The following is a 16286-nucleotide window of genomic DNA, read 5'->3' as shown; positions in this document are numbered from 1 at the left end:
AATAATTAGGTGCATGTTTTCTCTTTAATCAAATTTTACAGTCCTATTCTACATGTACATACTATATACTTATGGTTATTGCAATAACTAGGTACTCTGAATCTACTCTAAACCTAACCTTAACCTACTGTATGTAGTTACCTTATATATCCCAGTACTTTGTTAGACAAGTTCACTGTTAAACGTACTGTAAAATGAAGTGCAACCCACTTTTCAATAATGTAGTGATATACTGAAGAGTTTAGACAGAAAATGAGGTCAAAGCTCAATTCTTAACCTCAAATGAACTGCTCTTGTGTTGAATACTGCCTTTGTTTCTGCACAAGGTTACTTAACAAAAAAAAGTCTGTCCAGCCATATAAACAAAGCCTTGTTAGATGAGAAGTGGAGCTGAAGCACAAAGTTCACTAATAAAGAGGTCAGCATGACATCTAGTGGCCGAGTACAAACATTGTTCTTTAAAAACAACTCTGAGCTGTATTAACACCACAACTCCAACTCTGAAAATTAATAAGTGGAGAAAATGCAATTTTAATGATGTATAATCTTTATAGTTTCATTAAACAAGTGCAATACTAAATAAAACAGTTCTGCTCATGAGGAAGTCGCCTGTTTTTAGCTTATTGTGGAGAGATCGGTAACACTTTACAATAAGGTACATTAATGTATTAACTAACATGAAATAACCATGAGTAATACATTTCTTACAGTATTTATTAATCTTTGTTAACATTAGTTAAATAAAAATAGTCATTCATTGTTTGTTAATGTTAGTTAGTTCACAGTGCATTAATGTTTACAATATCTTCAAGGTATAGCGGAGGATTTTTTACTTCCGGGTGGATCACCTATACTATTGGTCCTCCTAATTGTCAATCATTCTGGTGAATCAATCAAACTTATTCAAAAAGTGGAGAGGGCGGGTCTTATCTAAAATTCGGAAAGATCCTCCACTATACCTTTAAGTATTAGTAAATTAACATCAATAAAGATTAATAAATGCTGTATAAGTGGAGTTCATTATTAGTTCATGCTAATTAATGTAGTTAACTAATGAACCTTACTGTAAAGTGTTACCAAGAAATCTGACTGAATCATCTTATAATACCATATGCAGATAAGTGCAACCAGAAAGACACGCATATCTACAGTAAAACACGTTTGAGTTTATTTTGTGGTTGAACCAATGAAAAAAAGCACCCAACACCTTTTATTGACCTATTTTAATGAGCAGTGATGGCGGAGGCAGCTCATTGGCTGTCCTGGCTGTAGACCACGCCCACCTGTCTCCTGGCTTCATCCATGATCTCCACCAGCAGAGCCGAGTCTGCGTGAGACATGAGGGAACTCTCCTTCAAACCTGCAATACATGATCATCAGAGTCCATGACTTTATGAGCTGAAGGTCATTAAACGGATAGTTCATGATTTACTCATCAAGTCATCCTATGTGTATATGACATTCTTCTTTCAGACGAATACAATCAGTTATATTAAAAAATGTCCTGGCTCTTCCAAACTTTATAATGGCAGTGAATGGCTGTTTCTGTTTTGAAGTCCATAAAAGCGCATCTATCCATCATAATAGTGCATCTATCCATCATAATAGTGCATCTATCCATCATAATAGTGCATCTATCCATCATAAAAGTGCATCTGTCCATCATAAAAGTGCATCTGTCCATCATAAAAGTGTATCTGTCCATCATAAAAGTGCATCTATCCATCATAAAAGTGCATCTGTCCATCATAAAAGTGCATCTATCCATCATAAAAGTGCATCTGTCCATCATAAAAGTGCATCTATCCATCATAAAAGTGCATCTGTCCATCATAAAAGTGCATCTGTCCATCATAAAAGTGTATCTGTCCATCATAAAAGTGCATCTATCCATCATAAAAGTGCATCTGTCCATCATAAAAGTGCATCTGTCCATCATAAAAGTGTATCTGTCCATCATAAAGTGCTCCACAGGCTCCAGCTGGTTAATAAACGCCTTCTGAAGCGAAGCGGTGAGTTTGTGTAAGAAAAATATCCATATTTAAAAACTTTATGTAACAGACATAAGACATAAGTGAGCCAGGCCATTTTTTAACATAACTCTGATTGTGTTCGTCTGAGAGAAGAATGTCATATTCACCTAGGATGAGTTCAGGGTGAGTAAATCAAGGGCTAATTCTCATTTTTGTGTGAACTATCCCTTTAATCCAGCAATTCACATTCACATTAGTCCCATCATGCCGTGCTGACCTCTGAGCAGGCAGTGCCGGACCTCTTCTGCCTCGTAGCGCATGCCTGTGCTGTTGATGAAGTTCAGCGGTAGAGCGGGGTCAGGCAGCGGATACGGAGTCTCCACACCGTTCACCATCAGAGACGTCGGACACCACATATGAGCCGGGATCTGAGCCACACAACACAGAAGACGCAGCTGTGAAAGTGGAAAACTCCCAGACGGATCATTCCTGTCGTTCCACTGATAAACCAAAGCTACTGGGTTTGATTCCCAGGGAATCCTGCATTCTTCACTTGAAACTGAGAAATCTGTGTGTGGTTTAATAATCATACATTTATACACTGATGATGATAAACAAGACAAGCTCCAAGCATTTGGAAACATATCTTTGTAAAGTTCATTTAAAAATACATTTTACACGACACTTTACCATAAGGTCCTGTTAGTTAATGGTTGGTATTGCATTAATTAACAATAAGCAATACATTTGTTTCAGTATTTATTAATCTTTCTTAAGCACAAGTATAACTATTCACGGTTAGTTCATGTCAGCTCAGGTCCGTTAAATAATATTAACATAAACAATTTTTGATTGTAATAATGTATTAGTAAATGTTGACATTAACATTAATAAATGCTTTGAAAGTGTTTTTCATTGTTAGTTCATGTTTATTAATGTAGTTAACTAATATTAACAAATGGAACCTTACTGTTACCTTATTAATAAACATTACATATTATTAAATAAAAAAATAATACATTTCCTTATTAAATATACTGTATGTATTTTAAGTCTCTTTAGTCATTGTATTAATACTTGTCAACTATGTTAATACAGGTGTGTGTGTGTGTGTGTATATATATATATTTTTTTTTTGTTGTTGTTTTTGTTTTTTTTGTTCAATGCTTTAAATATTGTTTTTATGACCTATTTAGCACATTGATATTCATTTTATGCATGAAAGGTTCTATACAAATTTAAAAAAGTATTATTATTAAAAAGTAATGTACGCTGCAGACTGCATCAGATTCAGTCAACGTCACTTTGAATAAAAGCATCTGCCGAATGAATGTAAATGTAAATAATCTGAATCACGATCATCAGATGTTTGGGTGTATGTGATTTAGTTTCAACAGTACAACAATAATTTGACTTTAAAAGCTGCATTTGCCAGAACATGACAGCAGTTACAGTAATATATGATCAAATATTTGCAGGATCTCAGTTGAGAGCAGTTCTACATGAGCAGAACGAGAACAGACCTTGATGGTGCCTTTGGTCCCGACGATGACGGCTTCGTTCGGAAGCTCAGTGGAGATCGTGCAGGTACAGACGGCCATTCTGTGTCCTGAGAACATCAGTGTGACGATCATCGCTTCATCTACACCTGTGGATAAAAGTGCATCTGTCCATCATAAAAGTGCATCTGTCCATCATAAAAGTGCATCTCTCCATCATAAAAGTGCATCTATCCATCATAAAAGTGCATCTGTCCTTCATAAAAGTGCATCTGTCCATCATAAAAGTGCATCTGTCCATCATAAAAGTGCATCTATCCATCATAAAAGTGCATCCGTCCATCATAAAAGTGCATCTCTCCATCATAAAAGTGCATCTATCCATCATAAAAGTGCATCTATCCATCATAAAAGTGCATCTGTCCATCATAAAAGTGCATCTGTCCATCATAAAAGTGCATCTATCCATCATAAAAGTGCATCTGTCCATCATAAAAGTGCATCTCTCCATCATAAAAGTGCATCTATCCATCATAAAAGTGCATCTGTCCTTCATAAAAGTGCATCTGTCCATCATAAAAGTGCATCTGTCCATCATAAAAGTGCATCTGTCCATCATAAAAGTGCATCTGTCCATCATAAAAGTGCATCTATCCATCATAAAAGTGCATCTGTCCTTCATAAAAGTGCATCTATCCATCATAAAAGTGCATCTATCCATCATAAAAGTGCATCTGTCCTTCATAAAAGTGCATCTATCCATCATAAAAGTGCATCTGTCCTTCATAAAAGTGCATCTCTCCATCATAAAAGTGCATCTATCCATCATAAAAGTGCATCTGTCCTTCATAAAAGTGCATCTGTCCATCATAAAAGTGCATCTGTCCATCATAAAAGTGCATCTGTCCATCATAAAAGTGCATCTATCCATCATAAAAGTGCATCCGTCCATCATAAAAGTGCATCCATCCATCATAAAAGTGCATCCGTCCATCATAAAAGCGCATCTGTCCATCATAAAAGTGCATCTGTCCATCATAAAAGCGCATCTCTCCATCATAAAAGCGCATCTGTCCATCATAAAAGTGCATCTGTCCATCATAAAAGTGCATCTGTCCTTCATAAAAGTGCATCTGTCCATCATAAAAGTGCATCTGTCCATCATAAAAGCGCATCTATCCATCATAAAAGTGCATCTGTCCATCATAAAAGCGCATCTGTCCATCATAAAAGTGCATCTGTCCATCATAAAAGCGCATCTATCCATCATAAAAGTGCATCTGTCCATCATAAAAGCGCATCTGTCCATCATAAAAGTGCATCTGTCCATCATAAAAGCGCATCTGTCCATCATAAAAGTGCATCTGTCCATCATAAAAGTGCATCTGTCCATCATAAAAGTGCATCTGTCCATCATAAAAGTGCATCTATCCATCATAAAAGTGCATCTGTCCATCATAAAAGTGCATCTGTCCATCATAAAAGCGCATCTATCCATCATAAAAGTGCATCTGTCCATCATAAAAGCGCATCTGTCCATCATAAAAGTGCATCTGTCCATCATAAAAGCGCATCTGTCCATCATAAAAGTGCATCTGTCCATCATAAAAGTGCATCTGTCCATCATAAAAGTGCATCTGTCCATCATAAAAGCGCATCTGTCCATCATAAAAGTGCATCTGTCCATCATAAAAGCGCATCTGTCCATCATAAAAGTGCATCTGTCCATCATAAAAGCGCATCTATCCATCATAAAAGTGCATCTGTCCATCATAAAAGCGCATCTATCCATCATAAAAGTGCATCTGTCCATCATAAAAGTGCATCTGTCCATCATAAAAGCGCATCTGTCCATCATAAAAGCGCATCTGTCCATCATAAAAGTGCATCTGTCCATCATAAAAGTGCATCTGTCCATCATAAAAGCGCATCTGTCCATCATAAAAGTGCATCTGTCCATCATAAAAGCGCATCTATCCATCATAAAAGTGCATCTGTCCATCATAAAAGCGCATCTGTCCATCATAAAAGTGCATCTGTCCATCATAAAAGTGCATCTGTCCATCATAAAAGTGCATCTGTCCATCATAAAAGCGCATCTGTCCATCATAAAAGTGCATCTGTCCATCATAAAAGTGCATCTGTCCATCATAAAAGTGCATCTGTCCATCATAAAAGCGCATCTGTCCATCATAAAAGTGCATCTGTCCATCATAAAAGCGCATCTATCCATCATAAAAGTGCATCTGTCCATCATAAAAGCGCATCTGTCCATCATAAAAGTGCATCTGTCCATCATAAAAGTGCATCTATCCATCATAAAAGCGCATCTATCCATCATAAAAGTGCATCTGTCCATCATAAAAGCGCATCTGTCCATCATAAAAGCGCATCTATCCATCATAAAAGTGCATCTATCCATCATAAAAGTGCATCTGTCCATCATAAAAGCGCATCTATCCATCATAAAAGTGCATCTGTCCATCATAAAAGTGCATCTGTCCATCATAAAAGTGCATCTGTCCATCATAAAAGTGCATCTAATCATCATCATCATCATCATCATCATCATCATCATCATCAGTTTGGCCTGTAATATCTTGAGTTCAGTACCAGTGTCCAGACAGAATCCCGTTGCTTGTACGCGCTCCGGTTTCTCTCCGCTGAACACCATGAGCACAAACTGCAGACAGTAGATGCCGATGTCGATCAGCGCTCCTCCTCCCAGATCCTTCTCCACGGCCCGGGACACATGCATGAGAGGCCAGCCGAAATCTGCTCGCACCAGCTTCACCTCGCCCACCTCGTCCCGGGACAGCAGCCGGCGGATCTCAGCCGAGGCCGGGAAGAAGCGGGTCCAGACCGCCTGCAGAACACACCAAGCCTTTACTCATAGGGGATCATTAACAGTAACGACGATCATAAACTATTACTATTTTTTTATAAAAAAAAAAAAAATGTAACAGTAATTAATACTATAAATATTAATTAATTAGTTATAACTAATAAATGATGATAATAAAAAAATATTAATTAGTAATAAATAACAATTTAAATATTACATTTTAAAAACTAAATTAAATGAATATGTGTCTAAATGCCTGGAGCTCGTCTCATTGTTCATCAGTGTGAACCAGGTATAACATTTCATAGGAATATTTGCAGGTGTATAAATATAGTATAATATATAAATAAATATTATGTACTGACATCCATACAAGCGGACACACATTAATAATAATTATTAATAATATTAATAAATAATTAAAGCATGTATTTTATGTTTTAATTATTGTACATGTTTTGTGTTTGTAGTACAGTACAGAATGCAATGCAAACACAAAACAAGTACAACAACACATAAAATACATATTTTAATTATTTATTAATGTTATTAATAATTATTATTAATGTGTGTCTGCTTTTATGGGTGTCAGTATATAATATTTATTTTTATACATAATATTTATTTATATGTTATATTACATTTATACACCTGCAAATATTCCAATGAAATTTTATATCTGGTTCACACTGATGAAAAATAAGACGAGCTCCAGGCATATTACTAATTCATATTTTTTATTATCATCATCATTTATTATTTATACCTAATAATTAATTCATATTTATATATTACATATTTTAAAATAAAAATAGTAACATTAAATAAATGTGTTTAATAAAGTTAAAATGCAATTTAATTTCTTTAGTCATTGTATTACTTTCTTTTAATATATTTATTTGTAAACTTTTCCAAATCATTAATAATAAGCTTCAAACAATTACAAAGTTATTTCTTTTTTCTGCAATAATGCTAAATAACGCTACAAATACAGTGGTGGTCAAAATTGATGGCACCTCTGATAAATATGATAAAAAATGGCTGTAAAAAATAAATCTGCATTGTTTATCCTTTTGATCTTTTCTTCAAAAAATTCGCAAAAATCTCACCTTTCAGAATTGAAATTGGGGGGTAAATCACATTATAAAATAAATGTTTTTCTCCAAAACACGCTGGCCATAATTGTTGGCACCCCTAGAATTTTTTATGAGAAAAATATTTCTGAAGTATATTCCCATTAATATTTACTTTTTTAGCACACCAGGGTGACTAGGAGCATGAAAGTGTCCAGCCATGACTTCTTGTTTCACAGGAGTTTAAATATGAGGAAGCACAAAGGCCAAATTCCCTGAATCATCACAATGAGTAAAACCACAGAATATAGTTCTGATGTGCAGCAAAAGATTGTTGAGCTTCACAAAATAGAAAGTGGCTGTAAGAGATCTAAAGAATTGAAAATCCCCATTTTGACCATCAGGGCAATAATTAAGAAGTCATAATCAACTAAAGATGTTACGAATCTGCCAGGAAGAGGACGTGTGTCTATATTATCTTAATGGACGGTGAGGAGGAAAGTTTGAGTGGCCAAAGACTCTTCAAGGATCACAGATGGAGAATTGCAGAGATTAGTTGAGTCTTGGGGGTCAGAAAGCCTAAAAAGAAAAATCAAACAACTCCTACATCACCACATGTTGTTTGGGAGGGTTTCAAGAAAAATCCTCCTCGCTCCTCCAAAAGTAAACTCCAGCATATTCAGTGGTCAGACACGACTGGATCTTCAAGAGGGACCGGATTCTATGGTCAGATAAAACGAAAAAAAGGGCTTTTTGGCAGCAAACCCAGCAGATGTGTGTGGTGCACACAGGGATGAAGAGTCCCCCATGCCTACGGTTAAATACACTGCTGGATCTTTAATGTTGTGGGCCTATTTTTCTGCTGGAGGTCCTGGACATCTTGTTCAGATACATGGTATTATGGATTCTAGCAAATACAAACAGATAAAAAATCAAAACCTGACGGCCTCTGCTAGAAATCTTATAATGGGCCGTGGTTGGATCTTCCATCAGGACAACGGTCCAAAACAGACATCAAAATCAACACAAAAATGGGTAACTGAGCACAAAATGAAGCTTCTGCCATGAGCGTCCCAGTTCCCTGACCTGATGAGTGGCTGAACTGAAGAGAAGAACCAACATGGATCTGGGAATCTGAAGGATCTGGAGAGATTCTGTATGGAGGAATGGTCGCTGATCTCTGGTCAGTTATTCTCCAAACTCATCAGGCATTATAGGAGAAGACTCAGAGCAGTTATCTTGGCAAAAGGAGATTGCAAAAAGTATTTAATAACAGGGAGCCAATAATTATGGCCAGCGTGTTTTGGAGAAGAACATTTATTTTATAATGTGATTTACCCCACACTTTCAATTCTTTTACTTCAATGAAAGGTTAGATTTTTGTGAATTTTTTGAATGAAAGATCAAAAGGATAAACAATGCAGATTTATTTTTTACAACCATTTTTTATCATATTTATCAGGGGTGCCATCAATTTTGACCACCACTGTATATAACAATAACAATAATAGTAATAAATAAATAAATAAATAAATACAAAATAGGTAAATAAACTTTAGGATAACGGACACATAATATCCTTAAATAAAAATAAATAAATAATAATAATACATTAATAATACAATTCAAATCTCTGACATAATTCGTGGTCTGTAAATATAATATTATGACTATGTAAAATCAATCACAACACAAGTGATCATGCTTAAACCAATCAGTCTCCACAAACTTAGTTATACTGATCAATTAAAGGGGGAGAGTCTTCACACTGTATTAAATTTCATAAAAATATTCTCATACATATTATTATGTTTTTCCTCTTAAAACCTCTCTGTAATTTGAACAAAGCCTAACACCTGAACCTCTGCTCACCTCCATGAGGAAGACGTCGTTCTTCTTCGCTGTGGCGATCAGTTCCCGAACTTCCTTCAGGTTCATGGCCAGCGGTTTCTCACACAGGACGTTCTTCTTAGAGTTCATGAAGAGAACGCCCACCGACAGATGATGAGGGTGGATCGTGCCCACATACACCACATCTGGAACACATCAGCAATTATACACTCACTACACATCTGCATCTCTACACTCACTGCACATCTGCATCTATACACTCACTACACATCTGCATCTATACACTCACTGCACATCTGGAACACATCTGCATCTCTACACTCACTACACATCTGCATCTCTACACTCACTACACATCTGCATCTATACACTCACTGCACATCTGGAACACATCTGCATCTCTACACTCACTACACATCTGCATCTCTACACTCATTACACATCTGCATCTCTACACTCACTACACATCTGAAACACATCTGCATCTCTACACTCACTGCACATCTGCATCTCTACACTCACTACACATCAGCATCTATACACTCACTACACATCTGCATCTATACACTCACTACACATCTGCATCTATACACTCACTACACATCTGCATCTATACACTCACTACACATCTGCAATGACTACACTCACTACACATCTGGAACACATCAGCATCTCTACACTCACTACACATCTGCATCTCTACACTCACTACACATCTGCATCTCTACACTCACTACACATCTGCATCTCTACACTCATTACACATCAGCATCTCTACACTCACTACACATCAGCATCTATACACTCACTACACATCTGGAACACATCTGCATCTCTACACTCACTACACATCTGCATCTCTACACTCACTACACATCTGCATCTCTACACTCATTACACATCAGCATCTCTACACTCACTACACATCTGCATCTCTACACTCACTACACATCTGCATCTCTACACTCACTACACATCTGCATCTCTACACTCACTACACATCTGCATCTCTACACTCACTACACATCAGCATCTATACACTCACTACACATCTGGAACACATCTGCATCTCTACACTCACTACACATCTGCATCTATACACTCACTACACATCTGCATCTCTACACTCACTGCACATCTGGAACACATCTGCATCTCTACACTCACTACACATCTGCATCTATATACTCACTGCACATCTGGAACACATCTGCATCTCTACACTCACTACACATCAGCATCTATACACTCACTGCACATCTGGAACACATCAGCATCTATACACTCACTACACATCTGGAACACATCAGCATCTATACACTCACTACACATCTGGAACACATCAGCATCTCTACACTCACTACACATCTGCATCTCTACACTCACTACACATCTGGAACACATCAGCATCTATACACTTACTGCACATCTGCATCTCTACACTCACTACACATCTGGAACACATCTGCATCTCTACACTCACTACACATCTGCATCTATACACTCACTACACATCTGGAACACATCAGCATCTATACACTCACTACACATCTGGAACACATCAGCATCTATACACTCACTGCACATCTGGAACATCATCTCTACACTCACTACACATCTGCATCTCTACACTCACTACACATCTGGAACACATCAGCATCTATACACTTACTGCACATCAGCATCTATACACTCACTGCACATCTGGAACACATCTGCATCTCTACACTCACTACACATCTGGAACACATCAGCATCTATACACTCACTGCACATCTGGAACACATCAGCATCTATACACTCACTACACATCTGGAACACATCAGCATCTATACACTCACTGCACATCTGGAACACATCAGCATCTATACACTCACTACACATCTGCATCTATACACTCACTACACATCTGGAACATCATCTCTACACACTACACATCTGGAACATCATCTCTACACACTACACATCTGGAACATCATCTCTACACTCTCACTACTCTTAGTACTACCATACTACTACTACTACTACTACTACTACTACTACTACTACTACCATACTGTTAATACTATTACTATACTGTTACTACCATAATACTACTACTACCATATTGATAATACTGAATTCTAATGTGAAGGGCATGACAGTGTGATTGTTACTGATGTGTTTATCTTGTTACACAGCTTCAAATGTAATGCCCAAAACAAATTTCCCTTAAAAGGGACGATTAAAGTAATCTTACCAAAATAAATAATTTATTTTTTAGTGTGTTAAGATAATAACTGATTACATTTATAATGTTTATTAAAATAAATACATATATTTTGCAGTACTATAGTGAGTATAATTTTTTTAAAGAAAATAGAAGCTAGATATTTTCAACCTTGAGATGATTTTGACTATGTGAAGGGAGAACAGATTCTGATGGTAGTTTTGCACTGATGCTGTTCTGAGATCAGTATATTGTCTCACCGATCTCCGGATCTTTGGCCAGCTCTTCATAGCTGCCGTATGCGCGTGGGATGCCGTGCTTCTGCGCAAACTCCTGCGCACGCGTCAGGTCACGTGCACCAACAGCCACCACCTGTATTCAGCAATAAAATGTCATTTTAAAATAATTCTTACAATTATAATAAATAATACCAGATTTCATGATTTATGTACATTATTTTAGATTTTACTTTACAATTTCTTATTATTGTAGTGCATAATTAAACGCTATATATTACATGAAACAATGCATCTATTCTTGTGCATAATTAAACATTATATTATATATTACATGCAACAATGTATCTATGTTTGTGCATAATTAAACATTATATTATATATTACATGCAACAATGTATCTATGTTTGTGCATAATTAAACATTATATTATATGCAACAGTGTATCAGTTCCCGGTGTCGCTGTTTCTCCGCTGCACAGGAAAGTTCCCGGATTCAGATGTGAGGTTTGTTTACTCAGCAATTCTAATTCATATAGAAGTTTGTGGAATGCATCATTAAAAGTGTCTTATAGATGAGACTCAATGCATGTCAGTGTCAGTTTTTAACTCGGTTAACGCCTTCATGCAGTGTGTGTGTGTGTGTGTATGTTTATCCTGTAGTTTGACACTGAGCTGAATGAAGTTATTCAGCAGTTTCTCAGGTGTGTGTGTCTGTACCTGGTGTTGTTCTGGCGGGAGAGTCTTCAGTGCCACTGTAAAGTCATGACTGATTTTCCCAGCGCTGCAGATTCCCCACCTGATCGACATGATGGCCTCTCTCTGTGTGTGTGTGTGTGTGTGTGTGTGTGTGTGTGTGTGTGTTAGATGGGCGCTTTCGAAACACGCTTCGAGAAGCTTAGAAAGATTTGCTAAACATTTGTTTCGAATCAGTGACTCGGAGCGCGTGTCACACTACTAAAGTCACGTGGGCGTTACGTCATAACTGTTTCGAAATGTCTATTGTTCGCCGCTAGGGGGCGATTATCTTTTTTACATTTTATAGATGTGTCGACATTTTTTGACACATTTGTGTTTTAGAGTTTTAGTTAATAGTCTCTTGTTGGCGTGACTAACCAAACTCACCATAAAACAAGCCCTACAATTTAACAAAATAACACATATTATGCAGTCACCTCATATTTAATGGTATTAGATGATTAGTTAATTGTATTGAATATACCACACTGTCAATAAAACATTTGCAATTGGTTTGTAAAAGGTGTTTTATGCATCTTCTGGATGAGTTTTCCTTGCATTCACACTGTTTTGTCCAGCAGCGTCACGAGCGTGTGGCGTTGAGCTTCGAATCAGTGAATCATTTTGTGAACGAATCGGTTCAATTGATTCAGTTTCGAAAAGCTTCGTTTCTCCAGTCACTACTGTAAGAACCAGCAGATGGTGACAAACTCTTTATTTCAGAATTGAGCAGTGTGTACTGTTTATTGCCCACTATATTTTAGTTTTATGTGAACCAGTTCATGTGAAAAGTGAAATGAGTTCATGAGTTCACATGAACCAGTTCACAATATACAACGATTTTTATTATACACTGTTGCCCATGATATCTTAACCCTTTCAGACCCAAATTATATTCCAGAGACACAAAAATATATCCATGCTTTATATTTGTGATATACAATATTTTGAACAAACTAAAATTCACCTTCAGCATCACTCGTTTGACTATCATGGTGAACTAAAGAAAAAATTCCACAGATTCCACAGTTAGTGTCATGTTTATTGTGCACAATTTTCTCCACTACTACACACACACACACACACACATGACTGTTTATTACACAAATGTTCAAACGTAATCTTTTCCTGGGTAGCACCGTCCAATCAGGCCTCAGATTAACCAATGAATGGAGGGCAGTCATTGGCTGTCCTGCTCATAAACCACGCCCACCTGCCTCCGGGCCTCGTCCATGATCCCAGTTAGAAGCTCAGAGTCTGTCAGGGACATTTTAATGCTCTCCTTCAGTCCTGAAACACAGATGAGAGTCTCTCAGGACAGATGCATGACACACACAACTCATGAGAGGCACAAACTAACGCAGGGTGGGTTAGTTAAATGCTTCCACACACCAGCATGACGACACTAATATTTACTAGCACTAGGCTATATACAGAAAAAATAGTGCCAAAATGTAGAAATCTTTGGAAGGCAAGGCAAGTTTATTTATATAGCACATTTGACACACATTGGTAATTCAAAGTGCTTTACATAGAAGTAATTAAAATAATCAAAAGAAATAAGGATAGGAATGTTCAGTGATGGAGGATATCACTGAATATGTATTTAACCATAGCAAAAGTAAATTTCTTACTTATGCTAATTTTTCATCTCTGGTTTTGGTGTTTATTTAAAATTTGAAAAATCTGATATTATTTAGTTCTTTAATGCTGATCTAACAGTAGAAGACACTCGCAGGGTTTAAATCCCAGTTGTTCCGGTTCTGTTACAATGAACCCCACCTATGGGGCATGTTGTCACATTTCACTTCCATTCTTTCAGAGTAAATCAAGAAAAATGTAAACACCGTATTAATGAAACAAAACCACATAATTGTACTAGACATGTGAAATTAATAAGGGAAATAATAAATACTCTGAACCCTAAGTAGGTTTACACAAACTGAGAAAGTCGAAAAGCGTGAGGTTGTGCCCCGCTCTCCTCTACATCACATCTTGTGTTTAAGTGTGTGTTACCTTTCAGGAGGCAGCGTCTCACTTCCTCTGCCTCGTATCTCAGTCCGGTGCTGTTCTCGAAGTTCAGAGGCAACGCGGGCTCAGGGAGAGGGAACTCGGTCTTCATCCCGTTCACTTCTAGAGTGGTTGGGCAGTGCATGGGATTCGCCACCTAGCGCACAGGTTTAGTATTACTGTGGCTCAAACAGAAGATCACGACTCAAGCAACACCAAGGGCATATTTCACAGGTACACTTCGGGCGACCCTTGACCCTTGTCAGCTTGAGAACAGGACGACATGATGCTGCACACATTATTCGGATTAAAGGGATACTCCACTTTTTTTGGAAATAGGCTCATTTTCCAACTCCCCCAGAGTTAAACAGTTGAGTTTTACCGTTTTCTAATCCATTCAGCCGATCTCCGGGTCTGGCGGTACCACTTTTAGCATAGCTTAGCATAGATCATTGAATCGGACAGGACCATTAGCATCTCTCTCAAAAAAATGACCAAAGAGTTTCGATATTTTTCCTATTTAAAACTTGACTCTTCTGTAGTTACATCGTGTACTAAGACCGACGGAAAATGAAAAGTCATATCATTACGCCTGCTGGACTCATGGTACGGCAGCAAAGTTTCTTGATTATTACGCAGGAATGAGAGTATAGTTCCTAGCCGTATCAGCCTAGAAAATCGCAACTTTTCATTTTCCGTCGGTCTTAGTACACGATGTAACTACAGAAGAGTCAAGTTTTAAATAGGAAAAATATCGAAACTCTTTGGTCATTTTTTTGAGAGAGAGATGCTAATGGTCCTGTCCGATTCAATGAACTATGCTAAGCTATGCTAAAAGTGGTACCGCCAGACCCGGAGTTCGGCTGAATGGATTCGAAAACGGTAAAACTGTAATGGTAACTGTTTAACTCTGGGGGAGTTGTAAAATGAGCCTATTTCCAAAAAAAGTGGAGTATCCCTTTAAGCAACAACAAAAAAGCACAATATAAACATTTGTATTGGCTGATCTGTTACTGGATAGTTTGCATGCTTCCAGAAAGGAAATTATATAAATTGTAGATGGTTGCATGTTGGAGGAATCTTTCATGTGGAGCACAAACACTGTACGGTCTTTTCTCTGACAAGTCAGACACTGGGCCCTATTTTAAAGGTCTAAGCGCATGGTCTGAAACGCACGGAGCAAGTGCACTTAGGGCGTCCGAATCCACTTTTGCTAGTGTAACGACGGGAAAAATGGTCGGTGCTCCCGGCGCATGGTCTAAAAGGGTTGTCCCTATTCTCTTAATGAGTAATGAGTGTGTTTTGTCTCTGTTCTCTTAATGAGTAATGAGTGTGTTTTGTCTCTGTTCTCTTAATGAGTAATGGGTGTGTTTTGTCTCTGTTCTCATGAGTAATGGGTGTGTTTTGTCTCTGTTCTCTTAATGAGTAATGGGTGTGTTTTGGGCGTAACGTGCAATAAACCAATCAGAGACTCATCTCCCATTCCCTTTAAAAGCCAGTTGCGCTCGAGCCATAGTGGATTCGCTATTTACACGGAGGAATTTGCATGCTGAATGCAACGGAAAACTGAATGCTTCTCTAGTGAGGAAACGGATCTGCTCGTGCACAAGGTTAAAGCTGTGTGTGTGTGTGTTTGTGTGTGAGGTTGAAGCTCAAGCAGACCATGTACGGGACAAGCCAGATTCACCATATCTTTATGTACACATATTCATCTTTTACATTGTAATCCTTTTATTTTACATATTTGGCATGTTTGTGTGCTGCTGTGCCACTGTGCTTGTAATAAGCAGAGAGTGTTTAATAAGCAGAGTGTATACGTGCATTGTGGACCCGACTATAGGCGCACATTATTA

General features: G+C 37.5%; 2 protein-coding genes across 2 annotated transcripts in view; both read right to left on the bottom strand.

The window, feature by feature from the left end:
• Positions 1 to 1146: 1146 nt before the first annotated feature.
• On the bottom strand, positions 1147 to 12558 carry dhdh.2 (dihydrodiol dehydrogenase, tandem duplicate 2). The gene is made up of 7 exons (XM_084124179.1): positions 12406 to 12558; positions 11711 to 11822; positions 9263 to 9426; positions 6086 to 6338; positions 3497 to 3621; positions 2251 to 2401; positions 1147 to 1360 (listed from the first exon to the last, which is right to left on the bottom strand). Exons 1-7 carry the CDS (start codon positions 12493 to 12495, stop codon positions 1251 to 1253), a joined length of 1005 nt encoding a protein of 334 aa, XP_083980305.1. The 5' UTR covers positions 12496 to 12558; the 3' UTR covers positions 1147 to 1250.
• Positions 12559 to 13444: 886 nt separating this feature from the next.
• dhdh.1 (dihydrodiol dehydrogenase, tandem duplicate 1) overlaps positions 13445 to 16286 on the bottom strand; it is a 6366-nt gene continuing 3524 nt past the window's right edge. The window contains exons 6-7 of the mRNA XM_084124178.1: positions 14440 to 14590; positions 13445 to 13713 (exon numbers count right to left, since the gene is read on the bottom strand). Of these exons, the coding sequence (XP_083980304.1) occupies positions 13604 to 13713; positions 14440 to 14590 (261 nt within the window). The 3' untranslated portion in view covers positions 13445 to 13603. The remainder of the gene's footprint in view (positions 13714 to 14439; positions 14591 to 16286) is intronic.

The sequence above is a fragment of the Abramis brama genome (assembly GCF_963993115.1).
Source record: "Abramis brama genome assembly, chromosome: 9".
Taxonomy (NCBI): Eukaryota; Metazoa; Chordata; class Actinopteri; order Cypriniformes; family Leuciscidae; genus Abramis; species Abramis brama.
This window is presented reverse-complemented; position numbering and strand designations above follow the sequence as displayed.

Coding starts and splice junctions, on each gene's coding strand:
- dhdh.2 (XM_084124179.1), bottom strand. CDS start 12,495: ATGTCGATCAGGTGGGGAATCTGCAGCGCTGGGAAAATCAGTCATGAC. Junction 9,427..11,710: donor GGCCAAAGATCCGGAGATCG/GTGAGACAATAT, acceptor GATGTGTTCCAG/ATGTGGTGTATGTGGGCACG. Junction 1,361..2,250: donor CCGGCACTGCCTGCTCAGAG/GTCAGCACGGCA, acceptor CATGTATTGCAG/GTTTGAAGGAGAGTTCCCTC.